At 42.0% G+C, this 19382-nt stretch overlaps 1 protein-coding gene across 1 annotated transcript in view; it reads left to right on the plus strand.

Annotated features, from left to right (window-relative positions):
* The window catches only part of SPOCK2 (SPARC (osteonectin), cwcv and kazal like domains proteoglycan 2), a 128261-nt gene that overhangs the window by 107533 nt on the left and 1346 nt on the right, over window positions 1-19382 (plus strand). Inside the window, exons 2-9 of the mRNA XM_069980544.1 lie at window positions 3413-3458; window positions 5980-6094; window positions 7335-7449; window positions 8923-9052; window positions 10388-10510; window positions 12471-12689; window positions 13004-13066; window positions 17147-17284. Of these exons, the coding sequence (XP_069836645.1) occupies window positions 3413-3458; window positions 5980-6094; window positions 7335-7449; window positions 8923-9052; window positions 10388-10510; window positions 12471-12689; window positions 13004-13066; window positions 17147-17284 (949 nt within the window). The remainder of the gene's footprint in view (window positions 1-3412; window positions 3459-5979; window positions 6095-7334; window positions 7450-8922; window positions 9053-10387; window positions 10511-12470; window positions 12690-13003; window positions 13067-17146; window positions 17285-19382) is intronic.

A 19382-nucleotide genomic window follows, 5' to 3' on the forward strand; every position in this document is an offset into this window, starting at 1 on the left:
ACCATCCTTTTCCACCACTTTTTTTAACATATGTTTCAGGGTTTTATTAAACCTCTCCACTAACCCGTCTGTCTGTGGGTGATATATAGAGGTACGTAGGTGTGAGATTTTAAACAGTTTGCATAGCTCTTTCATCACCTTTGACACAAATGGTGTACCTTGGTCGGTCAAGATTTCTTTGGGGATCCCCACCCTGGAAAACATATAAAACAATTCCCGTGCAATTGTTTTAGATGCAGTGTTTCTTAGGGGTACAGTCTCAGGATAGCGGGTCGCGTAGTCTAACACAACTAGAATGTACTGGTGACCCCTAGCTGACTTTACAATGGGACCCACCAAGTCCATTGCGATCCGGTCAAAAGGTACCTCTATGATGGGGAGTGGGACCAAAGGACTGCGGAAATGCGACACTGGAGCGCTAAGCTGACATGTGGGGCACGACTCACAGTATTTTTTTATGTCAGCATAAATCGCAGGCCAATAAAACCTCTGGAGGACTCTCTCCTGCGTTTTATCTGTCCCCAAGTGGCCCCCAAGGACATGATTATGGGCCATGTCGAGTACCTGACGCCGGTACGACTTAGGCACCAGAAGCTGTTCCACAACCTCATCATTAATTTTAGTGACTCTATAGTAGAGATCATTAGCCATAGAAAAATGTGGAAACTTTCTCTCAGCTTCTGGTTCCTGAGGTACCCCATTCAGAACAGTGACCTGCTCTCTCGCATTTTTGAGAGTGGGGTCCTGTAATTGTGCAGTACCAAAATTATCCCTAGACACCTCTAAGTCTGGAACATTCTGCGCAGTGGGAGGAGCCTCTTCCTCACCTGCCAGGACCTGCAAAGGAAAAGCATCATTTTCATCCTGTACATTTTTATCATTTACCGTGGGTAATGCAATAGACTTAGGGGTCTCCTCACTCCTTTCAGGGGATTGTTGTTTTCCCCATAGAGCCCAGAACAAAGGAAAATCACGCCCCAATATCACATTATGCATAAGGTTTTTCACCACACCCACTTCATACTGTACAGCGCCTAGTTCAGTCCCGACATTAGCCAGTACTATAGGGTAAACCTTTGTATCACCATGTATGCATACCACACTCATATGTCTTTCTGGCACCAAGTCCCTAGTCACCAGACTGGCATGCACCAGGGTGACAAGGCTTCCTGAGTCCAGCAACGCCTTAACAGGAAAGTCATTTACAGTAATGTTGCAGACTTGCGGTTCAGTCTCTAGTCCAGTGACCGCAACAAAAGACGGTTACGCAAATAGCGACTGACGCCGGCTAGCGTCACACTCCATGGGCTCAGTGGTAAGAGGGCAATGGGCAGACATATGTCCCGTCTCGTGGCATCTCCAGCACTGGATAGGGCCTGGTCTCCTTGGCAGGGAGTCCTTTTTAGGGCCACTTAGCCACCGGGGACCCCCACCAGTCTTTTGCCCCCGAGACACCTCCTGAGCGCTCTTCCCTCTATCAGCACCCCTCCACACTCCCCCAATAGATGGAAGTCTCTTACCAGCTGAAGGCACAGGTCTGGCACTCCGGGGAGGTGACGGTGCTGCAGGAACATCACGGAGGTAGTCCTCAGTCGCCTGGAACCTCTCCACAAGGTTGACAAGTTCGTCGGCACTCTTAGGGTCACCTTGTCCCACCAAGCGTTGCAGATCAGCAGGAAGTGCGCGGAGGTAGCGATCCATCACGACCCTCTCTAGGATCTGTGCAGGAGTAGAGGTGTCTGGCTCCAACCATTTTCTTGCCAGATGAATCAGGTCGTACATCTGGGACCTCGCTGACTTGTCCAGACTGTAGCTCCAGTTGCGGACCCTCCGGGCACGGACAGCAGCAGTAACTCCTAGTCGGGCGAGTATCTCTGCTCTTAGCCGAGCATAGTCCTTGACCTCTTGCTCACTGAGGTCATAGTAGGCCTTTTGAGGTTAAATAGGCCTGTTAAATAGGGAGCAATGACCTCTGCCCACTCAGTGGAGGGTAACTTTTCTCGCTCAGCCACACGCTCAAAGACAGTTAAGTAGGCCTCAACATCGTCATCAGCAGTCATCTTTTGCAGCGCACGCTGCACAGCTCTTCTTACAGACAAAGTCTCTTGCGCGGCTGCTGCCACCAGCTGGGGATTAGCACCTGCAGACGCCTCTTGCTTTGCTATCAGGTGCTCAATAAGTCTCTGTTGTTGAGCCATTGCTTGCTGATGTGCAGCCATTGTCTGTTCATGGCGCAGATTAGCGGCTGCCTGATCCTGTTTAGCGGCTGCCTGAGCCTGTTGTTGTGCGGCCAATGCTTGCTCATGGCGTAGGTTAGCGTCTGTCAGAGCCTGTTGTTGCTGCATATTCACTTGCATTAACTGCTTCATCATCTCCTCCATGTTGCTTGTCTGTTTTTGGAGTGAAGCAGCAGCCTTCACCCAGGACATAAGCAGCTGTAGCCAAGTTGATGCACACCGTTGCCCCTAGCAACTGTTTTGCCCGCTCCGCAGCACCAATTGTAGGGATCTTCCCGGGGGATGGTGTGTTTGGACACAGTTCACAGCAGACTTGGACTTGTAAAATAACAGCTTGGCGTTTATTTGCAGCATAAACAGTCCATAACAGAAATATAGCAACACTGTGCTTTAAGAACAAAACAAAAAGGTCTTGGCCGTCTGGGCGCTAACTAACACAGCAGGTTACCTCTCTGACACTTCAGTCGGTAGTATTGCGGGGTGTGAACAGGCCCCAGCAGCGGCTGTCTTCCCAGCTCTCACCAAACAGCATGCAGGCTGTTCACTCCTGTCTGAGAGCAAGGACTTGTACACTGAGCTCACCTTTTGCCTTCTCAGGCTGATTGGGATCAGAGCTCACCTGATCCCAAAACCCACACTGGATCGAGGGGGAGGGAATGGCAAGTCCCACTACCAAAACCTACCTGCCATTCCATGTAAGTCCAGGCCCGGCAATAATAAATAATAGCTCAGCAGCATAACACTGCTGAGCACAGATGCCTCCTGGACTCACCATCTCACACTATGTATCAACCTGGGTGAGATGTACATCCCCTCGAGCACTTTACCAGTGACATGTCCACAATATATATATATATATATATATACATATAAATATATATATATATATATATATATATATATATACAGTGTATATATACAGTGTATATATATATATATATATATATATATATATATATATATATATATATATATATACACAACATATATAAGTGGTGTATTCACAAATTTCGCATATAGGTTGGTGAGTAGGAGACATAAATATTACAGCTTGCCAATTTTAGTTCCTGTTGGAAAGATGGACTGTAGCCAGTCACCAGCTGCTTACTGCTAGTCTAAATAATAATTTATTACAACCCAATGGATTCTAATCCAGATCATGTTCTTTTTCACAGGATGATTACATCAAGAGTTGGGAAGACAACCAACCAGGAGACGAAGGTAATGTCAGTGTTTTACTCTTGTAGTCCTCGTTGTAAGAAACTGTAGAGGGTGCTAAGGTCTGAAGTAGCTGATAAATTGCTCTGTCCTCGGATAACTCACTTTCCTATGAAAGCCTGTCGATTCGTAATTGAAGTGACTGTGGATTTCCATTTTCTGTAAAAATGTGGTTGCAAATTGAGTTGTAAATATCCAGGATAATATACAGCATAGGTCAGGATCTTCCCTAAAACAAATACAGAATAACCAATTATTTGTCTAGTATAATTACAGCACCCGAAGATGAATATATATGGATTTCCCATATCTATAGTCTGTAACTGCCTGCCTTTCATTATTACAGTCCAATATTCTCCACTCACAGAAAAGAAGAGAAAAAGCAAAGACTTTATAGTCATGAAGATGAGTCCAAGAGACAGGCATTATGGGAAAGTCTACTTAGTAATAGCCAGAATAAGGGACGCAGTGCTGCTAAAGGACTTCTAGCACAGTCACACAGTTGTAGTGTGTCTAAATAAATCACATTCAATTCTAAGTCTCTACGGAACAAAGGGAGCTCTGGAAGCCTACTCCAAATTTCAATTATTATTGGATAGGGCTGTTTTAGAAGATTAGAGAGAAGATTCTGAGTATACAGTGAATTAGCAACAGTATTCCTGGTCCTAGTCAGCACTATAAAGTTCTGGACACATTTAGTCCAAAAGTTATATTGTGTATCTGTGAGGGATGTAGCTGCCTATTGTAGTTTTGTTTAAATTATTAGAAAAGAATAGGGAAGGGGCAGTGTATATCTGTCCGATTACTTTGATTACTATTGGAGCTGCTATTAAACTTACACACCCTGCTGGTCTTGTGGCCAGAGCTGGGTGAAGGACAAGTGGGCAATTGCCAGTGACTGTGGACCATTAAGGGACCAATGAGACTGTTCTCGCTATACTGTTTAGCTCCTATGCAGACTGTATGAGCTCTTACATTAGAGATCAGTCAAAGAGTTTATGACACACATAAAGAAAACTGTGTGGCTGTTCAGTCCTTTCTATTCCCTTCCTGCACTTATCTCTGGGATCAGATCATGGTGCAAGGAGAACAATCAGTGTTCAGCTTTCTGCTATTGCTGATTGAAGCTAGAGCAGGTTACATGATATAAGTTAATGGAAGGTAGTGTAAGAGTTGTACCTAGAGAGCAGTCTATATGGACCAAGGAGTGGTCTGTAGGAGAAAGTAGAGAGAACAGTCTGTGAGGAGGGGGAAACAATCAGTGATATGGAGCAGTCTGTTTCACAGAATGGGTTATAAAGGAGAAATGTGTGCTCTGAGGAGAGCATTATTTCTGTTTGTGAGCACTACTATTATATGAGGGTACAAGGTGGCAGCGATAATTTGTGGGGCACAAAGGGCTTTTATGCAGTGTGGATGAAAAGGATGGTGCACTTTTATTGTCTTGGGCAAAACTAACATCGGAGGCACAAGACAGAGCAGTGTTTGGCACTATTATTTAAAGGGGTATGCCACCCAAAATATTTTTTGTATTGTTAAATAGCCCACCTATAGGTCAATAAATTGCTCAAGGCAAGCTGTTTTGTGTCTATTTCTACCTCTCCATCTTGCTCCTTCCTCCTGGCCCCCACCTTCCAAGACGTGGATCACGTGTCTCCGTCTCCCTATGCGCTGCCAGCAGCTGACTGGGGTGGGGAATGTAATGGATTAAAATGAGGATCAGCTCTGCTACATCTGTGGGTATCTGTGATCTCGATCCTTAAAGACCCCAGCAATCCTTCTGAAAACAATAGAGATTCTAAATTTACTAAATGTGACTACATGTTTGGTAGAATTTTTTTGCATTTTCAGCATCAACATCTTTCAGCAACTCTCTGAGCTGGTCTTAGGAGGGTGAAGGAGGGTTTGGCTTATAAAAATGGGTGTAAATTAAATTTGCCAAATTGTGTGCACATTTTAGGAAACATGTCTTACTTGTCTTTACTTAATGTGCCAGATCTATCACAAAGTGAATACTACTGTAAAAAATTAAAGGCAGCCTCCACTTGGCTTTTCAGCTGCCTAAGGCAGTAACAATAAAGCTTGGACATTATTTCTCTTCCTTCTGCTACATAGAATTAATGAAACATGATATGTTCTCTCTAGCAGGCTTCTTGGGGACTTTTTGAAAGTAAATGTACAGTTTAGCCACTCATTCCGAGCAATCCTGAGCATCTTGGGAGACATGCAAACATTATTACTTTATTGCATTGGTGCGATTGAATGAATCCCCTTATATTCCATAAAGTCCCATTAAATATATATGTAGATATATAAAATATATATATATATATATATATATATATATATATATATATACATACAGTAGGTGGAGGTTATCTTGGAATTCAAGTTAGGTCAGCCCATGTTTTAGTAATAGCTACAGGATCTCTTTTTTTTACAAATATTCTACATTAATATTTATGAGGCCCTTAAACCTTTTTGATATTAGTTTGATACTTAGATACTGTTCTGCTCATTCCAGGCCTGGACACCACAAAGGACCCTTGCCAGAAAGTGAAATGCAGTCGACATAAGGTTTGCATAGCCCACGGATATCAGAAAGCAATGTGCATAAGTCGGAAGAAGTTGGAACACAGGTGAATATGAAAGATGGTCTATGTCCCAGTTGTCTTTTTCTTTGCTTCCATGATGAAATGTGTCCTCTTGCTTGCTTTCTTCTTTAGAAAATTTCTGTCTTTTCCACTCACTCTCTCTGGCTTATAGACATCATTTGGAAAATTGCCAGATTTGTGTAATATCCTTCTGTTCAGCTGTTGCTTGTGAACAGTGTTCAGACTTGGACTCCCACTCTAAATATTTTTTTTTTCCTAGGCATGATCATTCCATTACAATGACTTTTCATTGTTATACAGAATTGATTGCAATGTACTATTGGCTGATTAACCTTACAGCAGAAAATCAGCAAATCAATAAAAATCATCTGCAGTAAAATAAAAATCAGCAAGTGTAATGCACCATATTTCATATACTTACTGTTACCTTAGTTATCAGTCAAATTATATCATCTATCTATTGTGAGAATAGAGTCCCCTGACCTCCTTTGTGCAAGGTCACAACTATAAGAGTGGTTCATCTATTTACCTATAGAGAAAGCGAGTCAGTAGTGGTATTCTAAGTGTCAGAATTTTCAGTGCTGAAGGTGGACTGTCTCTCATTCAGTGTGCCATCAATTACAGTATGGAGATTAGATACAACAACTACTCTCTTACCTTCTAGTCTCACAATAGGTGGCGGTTTAGAGATGGATATAGAATAATAACCTAAGATAGAACAATTCTTCCAAGCATAGTTAAGTGGGGCAAGACATCAGGTTATGTAAACAATATTTTATTCATGAATTATTGATTAGAAGCAGTATACAATCTAATGTTTCTGTTAACTAGTGTATTTGCACCATCTGTTAAGCTTTGCTCTTATCACTGTAGACTTCTATAAGGATGCCTTACATGCACTGAGATCAGGGCTGTATCTGCCATGAGGTGAAATGAGTATCTTGCCTCAGGTGACAGATCCGTTAAACAGATTGCAAAAACGTAGTGTGAACCAAGCCTAACTTCGCAGGAGAAAAAAAAAATGACAAACAGGTATATGGGGAGATTTTTCTAGTCACCCACTACACAGTTGCATGGTTTTTGGTCTATGTTAAGTATATCTTGAACAACCCCTTTAAGTAGAAGTAATTTACAAATCTGTATAGCCTTCTGATGCCAGGTGATTACTAAACAATTTCTTTCTCAGAATATCTCTTTAATTCTCCACTTATTTCAGTAAATTATATACCCTCATTTCTGTTCCCATTTTGTTTTTCCTCTCCAGGATTAAACAGCCCAACCTTAAGCTCCATGGAAACAAAGATAACCTCTGCAAGCCATGCCATGTAACGCAGCCGGCATCAGTCTGTGGCTCTGACGGACACACGTACAGCTCTGTGGTGAGGAGTAATTGCATTTCTAAAGGGATGAAGTCTCTGTAATAGCTAGTACTGAGTCAGTGACTAAATGAAGGGCATCTAGGACTTTTACTCCATAGGGTATTCACTTGGCAGGTAGTAAAGTTTGTTACTTAAGCCAGAACAATGGAGCTAATTGTGCAAAATACAAATGTAGTCACTTTTTTTAAGCACTATAAAAGTATAGAAAGAGTGGTTGGTTTAGGGGAAAAAAAGACCTTGGCAAAAAATATTGGTGCAAACGTACACCAGCTGTAAGGTAGTATAAGAATAAGAAAAGTGTCTAATGTAAATATATGCACTAAATGCACCAAAGTATATATAACAAATATATCATGCCATGTCTGCCATAGTATGGCTGGTTGTGACTTTGCTGGTGTTATACTAAATTAGAGGTTAATATTTTTTTTTATATCTTTGATTTAGTATGGTGGAGAACAAGCTTGGATGTACTCTCCACCATGATAGTATCTCTACAGATCAGGTGTTTACAGCATATATTACGCCATACATTTTTGTGATGGGAACTACCCTTTAAGCCATGTTTACACACAGTAAAATAAAAGTAAAATACATCAGTGAAATAGATATAAAAGTGGCCATATTTTATATTACATTAAAGTCTATGGAATAGCAGATGTTCATGCGCACATTGTAAAAAAATGTTTTTCTTTCACAATGTATGGACATTTTTTCACTGACTTTAATAGAGCAAATTATTAGATTCAAAATACGGCCAGTTTTTATGGCTATATGGCGAAATACGGCCACTTTTTATGTTGTATTTTGCTTCACTTTATGTGAATATAGGGGGAGTTTTATCATGTGTAAAGTGAAACTGACTCAGTTGCCCCCTAGCAACCAGTTGCCCCCTAGCAACCAATCAGATTCCACATTTCATTTTCCAAATGACGAATGATAAGTGGAACCTGATTGGTTGCTAGGGGCCAGTTTCACTTTACACCAGGTTTAATAAATCTCCCCCATAGTCTCAATAGGAGATGTTTTCAGTGCAAGTTAAATAGTTTAAAATAGTATAGGAAAGGTTTGGCAAAATTACATGAATGGAAGTTCATTCTAACCATTCTTATTAAACACACAAAAATGGCAAAAATTTGCAAAAATTCTTCTACATAATTAATGCATAAACTACTGTTGTTACCATTAAAATACTGATATACAAGTGCCTAAACCCGTAACATATAATTTATTGACTAACAAACCATACCAGACCTTGTAAAACTCTCTCTCTGTTCAGTCCGTTACAGTTGTCAGCTGTGGAGTGATGATATTGTACAGTTCTGAGCCTTCTGGGGATGGTATTGAAATGTATATTTCCAATTACTGGTTCAAAAGCAAGTCAGGTTGTTTGAAATAGCTGCCGGCATGTTCACACATTTCTCTGTAGGGACTGGCCTTGCAACCCTCTGATCATGATTCTCTCTCTTTTATTAGTGTAAACTGGAGCAGCAGGCATGTCTTAGTAGCAAACAGCTTACTGTTAGATGCCAAGGCTCATGTCCGTGCCCTACAGACAACACTCCAACAACAACAACCACCACCACTGTGGATACCAGCAAGCAAGGTAGTGTTTTTCTGCTACAAATCGAATTGCATGAAATAGTTGTAAAAACACGATTTTAAGTACTTACTGGGAGAAAAAAAGAAGCACCGTATCAGCAACACAGTCAGCATGTACAACAATGTTCTTGCCCACTGGGTGAGTAGGTTTCTAGATGTGGAGAACACTATAGGCAGCGGCATGATGGAAATATGCTATGGATGGCAATTGGTTCAGTAGGAGTATTGCACACATCAACAAGTTTCTGAATTATTGGGAAATATTACAAAAAGTTGCCGTTGTCTAGGTTAAAACACAAGAAGGTTACAATAATCAAGATGAGAAAAAAACAGAGCCACAATAGAGATTCCTGCTAGTGGAAACTCAGAAATAGGGGACGGCATATTAGGGGCATGATATTTATCTGCATCTCGCAGGGATACATCAGAATACTTGTTTTTTTTATATAAAATTTAAACAACTGATATCAAGAATGCCACCCAGTAGATTTCTGAAGGCAAGTGGCTGGTAGATTGGAGACTCTTTTGTGAGCAGTGGTGTCTGGCAAGACTGGGGCCAACAGTAGCAACTTCTATATAGGTTGTATGTGTCTCACATACTCCAGAAAAATCTTAATTAGAGATGAGCGAACCGGGTTCGGGTTCAAGTCGATCCGAACCCGATCGTTCGGCATTTGATTAGCGGGGGCTGCTGAACTTGGATAAAGCTCAAAGGTTATCTGGAAAACATGGATACAGCCAATGACTATATCCATGTTTTCCACATAGCCTTAGGGCTTTATCCAACTTCAGCAGCCACCGCTAATCAAATGCCGAAAGTTCGGGTTCGGATGGACTCGAACATGCTCGAGGTTTGCTCATCTCTAATTTAATAGGTTAAGTGTCTTCCAAAAAAAGAGTGTGTATTAAAAATGGTGATTAGTCCATGTAATCATTACCTGTAATAACTGTTACTGTAAGTAATTTTGCATTTTTTATAGCTTCTAAACACTGCATCCGGGGAGTTTCGGAGATACTCTGACACAGTCACCTAGCCATTACATTTTGGCCCTTGTCAGAGTTTTTTAAATCCTTACTATGCTCATTTTTATGCTTTTTAAGTACTCAGGTTCTTGCCTTCCCCCTGGTGTGCGCCAGCTGTAACCTAATGTTAAGAACTGAATTCTCACTTGCTGCCTAATACATGTCACCCAATGACAGCTGCCATTGTACCAAGATGATGACTGCTATTCACTTTAATATTATGGCTGATCACTATGTATAACCATGTACAGTATATAGTGATTGTTTTAAATGTGAATTGTCCCTTGTCATATTTCAGTTTTTTTGCCTTTGTCAGGAGAAACCTGCACTGGTCAGGATTTGGCTGATCTTGGTGATCGTCTACGGGATTGGTTTCAGCTTCTTCATGAGAACTCAAAGCAGAATAACACTGCAAATCCTGGAGCAAAACAAGTCAATGGTACTGTAATCATTCTAGAGTTGTCAATGTTATCTCCTAAATTGGTATTTAACCTGTCACATTGAAATTGCAGTGAAATCTGCAGGCATAATGTTATAGAGCAGGAGACACGGAGCAGAATGTTATATAGTTTGGTGGGAAAAGTTTCAAGATAACTTTTCATTTATTTATGTAAATTTCTGTTAATTCTTCATGGTCATGTGGGAGGTCCTACACAGTGATTGACAGCTATCTGTGTATAAGTGCGCAGAGCTGTCTGTCACTTTGCTACTTACCTTAGAATGAGCTTTTTCTCCTAATCCATATATCCGCTCAGCTCCTCCTACTCTAAAATGTGATGTCTGTAGATTGGGTTGCATTTTCAACGTAACAGGTTCACACCAGCTTTCAAAAGTTTAGGACCTAGATCTATCAATATTCTCACTTTCTTGCTGGGCAGTCCATTAGATGCAGGGTCTTTTGAGGGAGGGAAGGCATATGAGTTATAGTCTAAATCTGGATCTAAAAGATCGGAGCTCGCTTATCCAGAATCCTAGGCCGTGTAATACAGCCCTAAGAGTTTGGAGAAGGATAATTGTGGCCGCCCGACGAGTTTTGTATTATATTGGAAGGGTTACATATAACTAGCCTAAGAACTTTAGATTTGATGGAAAATAGAGAGAATTCAGACTAGGCCAGAGTCCTTAGATTTGACTGGGTAATAGGAAAGGGTGATAGCACTGTGATGTGATTCATTTCTATATTAGTATTTGCTCCTCCATTCAGTGACAGACTATTGTCATATGTATTCTGTTGGCTAATTGATAGCAACATTGCTCTGCATTTACTGTGACTATACGACTGAATTCTTGGTCTTGGATGTTTTGACATCATATACATGGTCTTCCTTTCTTTGGAGAAACCAGAATAAAGAGTTCCAAGAGCAATTACAGAATATGGCAGAGACATATGTAACAATAAGTGCGGGTGTCAGAAAATTCAGATGAAGCATCTGGCCTTAGTTTTTGAAGCAGTTTGAATAAAACTCGGGCCAATAATTTATTGGAGCTCTTAGCATTCCAAGAGAGCTTGATCAGTTCTTTGGAGGGATGAATCACTGCTTAATTAGCACCTTGTTAGTAAAGCAAAACATTGTGGAAGTTAATTATCAGAAGATTCTGGCATGACACTGGCACAATAGTACCACCCAGTGAGGTTGGCATAGTCCTGTCCAGAACATAAGCACGCATGAACATGGCATTTTACAGATGTTACACAACTGAGTCTGGGCCCTGGAATATTTGGTTAAATCCAAGAAATATGCTAATCTTCTACAGATTGAGGCCATCGTCTTAACAAATTAGACAATGCACTCTCTGTCGGGCTCTACATATTCTTATTTGTTCCTTCTTACCTTTAGCACAAGGTGAAGTGTTGTGTGGAATATAAATAACTCTATTTAATATTAAATCTTTGTAAGTGGCTTTAACCCTGAATGGGTGTTATGGTGCCAGTGACTAAATCCTTAACCAGCTGTGTCAGATCAGACTGGAAATTATTTAGACTATAGTATCCCAGGACAATTTATAACAAATACGTGTTTATTATCACTCTTTATAATCTTGGCAATGATAAGACATGGTGGATTCTTTATCTAATGGCTTCATTTGAAATTATTTGATTTTTCTGAGAGCTTTGTGTTTATCTTGATTTTTTTTAATCCATGATTTACACATATAATTTATGATCAGCATAGCGGTCAGGGTTGAGAAACATGCAACCTTGCAGCTATTGCAAAACTACAATTCCTATCATGCCTGGACAGCCAAAACTAACAATCTATGTAGTTATACAGTCAGTACTGTAGTTCTCTTTGTGCATAGAGTGTATCATTTAATTCTCGGGCAGAATCACACTAATGATGCTTTTAGAATATATGTATATTTTGCAGAAGTTATAACTGAGGCCTTTCTTTATGCAGTGCTAGACAAAACCCTGGTAGCCAGCTGCAAAGACTCAATAGGCTGGATGTTCTCTAAGCTGGACTCCAACAATGACCTCTTTCTGGATCAGGCAGAGCTGGCAGCCATCAACCTTGACAAGTATGAGATCTGCATCCGGCCTTTCTTCAACTCCTGTGATACTTACAAGGATGGGCGGGTATCCACTGCTGAGTGGTGCTTCTGTTTCTGGAGAGAGAGTAAGCAAGAAATAAAAGCGACTTTATCACATCATTACAAATCACATTAAAATGGAACAATTACGTAACATCTCAGAGAAACAAACTGGAAACTGGGCACTAATTCAGAACTGTTTTATTTGTTGGGCCATAGTGTTTTTTTTAAAGACCAAGCTGTTTATTTTAGTATCTATCTATCTATCTATCTATCTATCTATCTATCTATCTTTCAGTGTTTTAAAGCTACACTTAGTTTTATTTATGCCATTATTATCCTAATGCCATTTATAATCCATGCAGGTTTATTGTATTGAAGTTGTGCTTTCTGTTTTTAGAACCTCCATGTCTTGCTGAACTTGAAAAAGTACAGATCCAAGAAGCAGCAAAGAAAAAGCCTGGTAAGCCATGTATTTCATGATCATAAAGACCAAATAATACTGTCACACCATGACTACATATTACCACAGCATATGGAATAAAAATAATCTCTAGTAGGTAGTAGTTTCCCTCCAGAATTACAGAATTCCCTCCCCTCACAGTAGGTAGCATTGCCTCACAGTAAGTATAGCTTCCCCCAATAGGTAGTGCTGCCCCCCACTATAGTAGGTATAAATTTGTCCCAGTAGGTATAGTTTTCCCCAGAAGGTATAGCTGCTGTTAGTGGTATAAAGTTGCCACAGTAGGTATAGTTGCCTCCAGTTGGTAGTTTTGCCCCCAGTTAGGTATACTTCCCCCAGTATCTGTGACTCCACCCAAGGAGGTATAGAGTTGTCCCAGTAGGTATAGTTTTCCCCAGAAGGTATAGCTGCTGTTAGTGGTATAAAGTTGCCACAGTAGGCAGGCCCGCTCCTGCCATGAGGCAGACTGAGGCTTCAGCCTCAGGCGGCAGCTCCTGTGATCCTCCAGGGGGCGGCAGAATCTTCCCTGACACTGTCATTTTAGTGAAGTGTAACTTCACTAAAATGACAGCAGCCCCGATCTCCTAGCAGTGCTCAGTCCCTGGCCGCCCCCTGCCGCCCTCCCCAGGAACTGCCGGGCTACGTCTCTGTTACGTGTGACGTCACCCGGCAGTCTTCCTGAGGATTGGGTACATGCCTGGACGGACGGCCACAGCGGCTCCACATTTAGTCCCTCCTCTGCTCCACTGCTAGTGAGTATTGTAAACAGGGCTGAGGGGGAGGCTGGTGGCTGAGGCTGCTGATTGTCTGTAGGTCAGGGCTGGGGGGTGGGTTGACTGTCGGGAGGGAGGGGGATCAGGTCTCAGAGCCGGGGAGGGAGCCAGCCAGGTATTAGCCAGAGTTGTGCTTCATGTGGGTGAGGGAGCTCAGTCAGAGCCCGTACAGACAGGGCAGTGTGCAGATAGGAGTGTGTGCACATCGGAGAGAGGACACATCATCCGTCTTTGTGACAGCTCCTGACCCCAGCTGATGTGCAGACTGATAACAGCAGCAGAGGCTCCTCCAGCACCAGAGCAGCCTTGTATCCTATCAGTGTGCTGCTGCTCCTCCTCCTCCTGCCTGTGCTGGACTCCAGTCCCTTCCTCCACTACTATGCTCAATGTATACCCCAGTCTGAGGCATAGTGGTGGGGGTGGTATATATGGCAGCACATGTGGATATATATGTACACTGGGGCATAGTGGTGGGGGTGGTATATATGGCAGCACATGTGGATATATATGTACACTGGGGCATAGTGGTGGGGGTGGTATATATGGCAGCACATGTGGATATATATGTACACTGGGGCATAGTGGTGGGGGTGGTATATAGCAGCAAATGTGGATATATATGTACACTGGGGCCCCCAGTGTACATATATATCCACGTGCTACTATATACCACCCCCTCCACTAATATACTACAGCGTACATATGCATCCACATGTACTGCCATATATACCACCCCAACCACTATGCCCCAGAGTACATATATATCCACATGTGCTGCCATATATACCCTATACACTATACTGCCATATACCACACTATACTGTTAAATAGCGTGGAGCAGCAGGCTGCCATTCTGTGCAGACTAGTTATTAGTGAAGCACACAGCTTGTCTGGGTCCAGCCCTCAGCCTCTCTGCGATGGAACTTGTAGTACAACAATTTCAGCTTAAATATTATGCCTGGTTCTTTATAAAGTAAGAGTCTTATGAGGTTCTGCAGCAGCTGAGGTGTAGTATGAGGTTCTGCAGCAGCTGAGGTGTATGATGAGGTTCTGCAGCAGCTGAGGTGTATTATGAGGTTCTGCAGCAGCTGAGGTGTATGATGAGGTTCTGCAGCAGCTGAGGTGTATGATGAGGTTCTGCAGCAGCTGAGGTGTATGATGAGGTTCTGCAGCAGCTGAGGTGTATTATGAGGTTCTGCAGCAGCTGAGGTGTATGATGAGGTTCTGCAGCAGCTGAGGTGTATTATGAGGTTCTACAGCAGCTGAGGTGTAGTATGAGGTTCTGCAGCAGCTGAGGTGTAGTATGAGGTTCTGCAGCAGCTGAGGTGTAGTATGAGGTTCTGCAGCAGCTGAGGTGTATGATGAGGTTCTGCAGCAGCTGAGGTGTAGTATGAGGTTCTAGCATCATAGCAGCATAGCATCATAATACACATTGAAAAAATAATACGTTTACTGATAGCTGCGGTATTCACATGGGGATAGTTGATAAACAATTGATTCTAGGATTGGGGGGGGGGGGCGCCATTTAAATTTTTGCCTCAGGCAGCACAAAAGCTAGAATCGGCCCTGACAGTAGTTATAGTTGCCTCCAGTTGGTAGTTTTGCCCCAGTTAGGTATACTTCCCCCAGTATCTGTGACTCCACCCAAGGAGGTATAGAGTTGTCCCAGTAGGTATAGTTTCCCTTAGAAGGTACAGCTGTCATTAGTAGATATAAAGTTGCCCCAGTAGGCTAACCCCCAGTAGATAGCGCTCCCCCTGGTAGAATTGACCCACCCCCAGTAGGTAGACCTGTCCTTATTTAAGTATATGATTATAGTCCCCTCCACTCTCTCATTGACAGGGTGCTATGACATAACCTTGTGCACCTGTACCACTTCTAGCACCAGTAGGGAAGAGCAATCGGACCAGTCTGCCCTTCTTTCTTTTAACTTATGTGGTCTAGCTGGCACCAATTGATATTTATAGCAGCTATACAGAGGCCTGAGGAGAATCAACCCATTCAAAGATAGATGCCCCTTCACCACAACAGGTGCTAGAACCAGTCCTGGAATCTCCTATTAAGTTCCTTGTGAAAGGCTTAAAGGAGAAGTCTGGTGATTTGAAAATGTTTTTTCATCTGGTGGGGGCAACATAACAATCACAACTCACCTCACCCATCCCATTGCAGCACTGGATTGCTGCTCCGGGACCCCCGTTGGGCTTCGGGCTCTCCTGCACAGCAGACGTCATGGATTATGCGCTCAGCCAATCAGTGACTGCAGCGGTGTCCCGCAACAATCACTGACTGCCTGGGCGCATAATCCATTAGCTGAGTTGTGATGTCATTAGAACTCGAGTAAAATGCCTTCTGGCGGGGGTCCTGGAGCCTGGGAACTACGCTTGTAGGCAGGGGAAAAGGTAAGTAATGATTGTTTATTATATTCTCCCCGGAGCCCTGCCAGCTGTGAAATTTTTCAGATCGCCAGACTTCTTTAATTCTAAGATAGAACCTTACAAAGAGAGGGTTTCCTTCCCGGAAAGCATTCAGCATGCTCTGTGTTATGATGTTGCTTAAAGGAGAAGTCCGGCGAAAATCTTTATTTAAGTATTGTATTGCCCCCCAAAAGTTATACAAATCACCAATATACACGTATTACGGGAAATGCTTATAAAGTGCTTTTTTCCCTGCACTTACTACTGCATCAAGGCTTCACTTCCTGGATAACATGGTGATGTCACTTCCTGTATAAAATGGTGATGTCACTTCCTGGTTAAAATGGTGATGTCACGACTCGACTCCCAGAGCTGTGCGGGCTGTGGCGGCTGGAGAGGATGATGGCAGAGGGATGCTCAGTGTCCCTCCAGTGCCCAGTGTCCCTCAGTGTCCCTCTGCCATCATCCTCTTCAGAAGCCACAGCCCGCACAGCTCTGGGAGTCGGGTCGTGACATCACCATGTTATCCAGGAAGTGACATCACCATGTTATCCAGGAAGTAAAGCTTGGATGCAGTAGTAATTACAGGAAGAAAAGCACTTTATGTGCATTTCCTGTAATAAGTGTATATTGGTGATTTGTACAACTTTTGGGGGCATTACAATACTATACTAAAAAATTCCACTGGACTTCTCTTTTAAAAAGTTGCTCATAGATCAGATTGATTCATGTTCACAATAGGTAACATTCTGGGAACCTGCACACTGCTGAAAGCAAGAGTAGAGACAAGATATGTCAGATTTGTATGATAGTTATATTGGGTGGTAGTGAACAAATAACTATATATATATATACACATGTCTGAACATTGACGCATATGTCTATGTTTATAGGAGTTTTCATCCCCAGTTGTGATGAAGATGGATATTACAGAAAGATGCAGTGTGATCAGGCCAGTGGGGAGTGTTGGTGTGTAGATCAGCATGGGCTTGAGCTAACAGGTACAAGAATACATGGGAACCCAGACTGTGGTAAGTCTCAAATGCAACTGTACATATTTTATTTTTGTCCATTTATGTGTACCTGTCATTATTATTATTTTTTTTTCATTAAATGTTATTTATTTATTTATAATATTTAATTAGACGAACTAACTACATACTTGCAGGGATTGGCTCCAACCCCTGTTGGGCTGTTCCCCTTTTACTGGGAAGTTAAATGGGTAAACCAGTAAAAATCTTTTTCTTTCAAATCAACTGGTGTCAGAAAGTTATATAGATTTGTAATTTACTTCTATTTAAAAATCTCAGGTCTTCCCATACTTATCAGCTGCTGTATGTTCTGCAGGAAATGTTTTATTTTTAGTCTGCTCTATGCTGACATCTTTGGCCAAGACATGAAGTGTCCAGAGCAGGAGAGGTTTTCTATGGGGATTTGCTGCTGCTCTGGACAGTTCCATTCTCGGACAGAGTTGTCAGCAGAGAACACTAAAACAACATTTCCTGCACGGCATACAGTAGCTAATAAGTATGGGAAGACTTGAGATTTTTAAATAGTTGGAATCCTGTAGTCTGATGTTTTGCCAATATGGCCATAGATTTCAATGGGCTGGACGCCGATTTGGTGGTGGAGATTTGATGCTGTGTTCAGTTATTTAGATCTAACCTGCTGCGTATCTGCTGCGTATCTGCTGCGTATCGCAGCAGTAAATACGCTGCATATACGATGTGTGTGTTTGTACCCTTAGACTACATTTGCCCCACTGAAGTCTATAGGCCTGTCTGCAACACGTTGGGCTGCATATGGGCAACCCCTTTTTGACATGACGTTGACATGTAGTCTTACGTTGATGTTAAAACATAATGGCCCTCAATTTCTAAGATTGTCTGGTGTTCAAAACCCTACAGATCAGGGTTTTAGTTTCATAAACCTCTAGATTTATTATAAGTCTCGGTTACTGGCAAACACGGGTGGCAGATTTACAGAATGCAATATCCATCAAAAAAGTCAGGGCCAGTGTTTTTATAATGAATGTTATTATAGCACTTGTCTTCAATAAATTCGACTGGGTGACTTTTAAGTGGTAAGAGTTAAATGTGACATTTTGTTTGTAAGTGCTTTTGCTAGCAGCGACCATAATTACCTTGATGTACAGATGATGACATGGCTTCCGACTACTGCATCCCTATGGTTGTGTGAAGCCTCCCCTTCAGACATTTCCAATGCTAATAGTAGATTTAATAATGGTCAGAGGCATAGAAGAAAATGTAGTGACCACACAGACTATTCCGTGTCATTAATGCTCAATGTCCCTGGACGGAGGAGGAAGAGTGGTCAGTGAGACCCGCCTCATTTATTATGGAAGCCAGACAGTTCTGTACTTGGATTTTATTAAAGTACCTAATTACCTGCCTTGAAAATGCAGAAAGGTTGAGCGTATAATGCAAGACACTGAAGAGCCTCTTTAGATTATTACTTAATGCCCTTCCTTGCTGAGTGCTAATGTCTGTCAATGAATCCGTCCGAGAAAGCCTATGCAGTCATTTTCCCTATGTCAGGTACTAGCAGCAAGGAAGAAGAAAACCTCTGTTATGTCTTTGTATTCAAGGGGGTGTTTACTTAAATGCATACTTCACATCATACATCTTTATACATGTTTTATAGAGTTTCTGAAGGGTACATTAGAATATATTCTATATATTCTGCTTTCTTGGAATCTCATTTTGTGGCATGCTTTTTCCTTTTGTCTATTTGTGTTCTGTGCCCTTATTGACCTACTGTACGTCCTAGTGTTATAAAATAGAACTAATGTACTAAAGAAGAAAATTCACAAAATTGTCCCTAAAATAAATGCCTTACACTGTGTATGCTTGACTTGCACTCTATTCATTCTCTTGAGTAGGGATGGGAACTACAATTCCCATCCTGCTTGGAAATCCAAAGACAAAGCTTTGGCAGCCCAGGCATGATGGGAATTGTAGTTTTCCAACAGCTGAAGGCTCGCAGGTTCCCATTCCTGTTCTAGGAGGATTTCCGAATATTGTCAGTTTCAGCACTTGGCAATATTTAACAGCCCTATAGAGAGTAAATGGAGCACAGGCAGTGCACACAATTCATTTCAGAGACATT

The sequence above is a fragment of the Dendropsophus ebraccatus genome, chromosome 8 (genome assembly GCF_027789765.1).
Source record: "Dendropsophus ebraccatus isolate aDenEbr1 chromosome 8, aDenEbr1.pat, whole genome shotgun sequence".
NCBI classification, from domain to species: domain Eukaryota; kingdom Metazoa; phylum Chordata; class Amphibia; order Anura; family Hylidae; genus Dendropsophus; species Dendropsophus ebraccatus.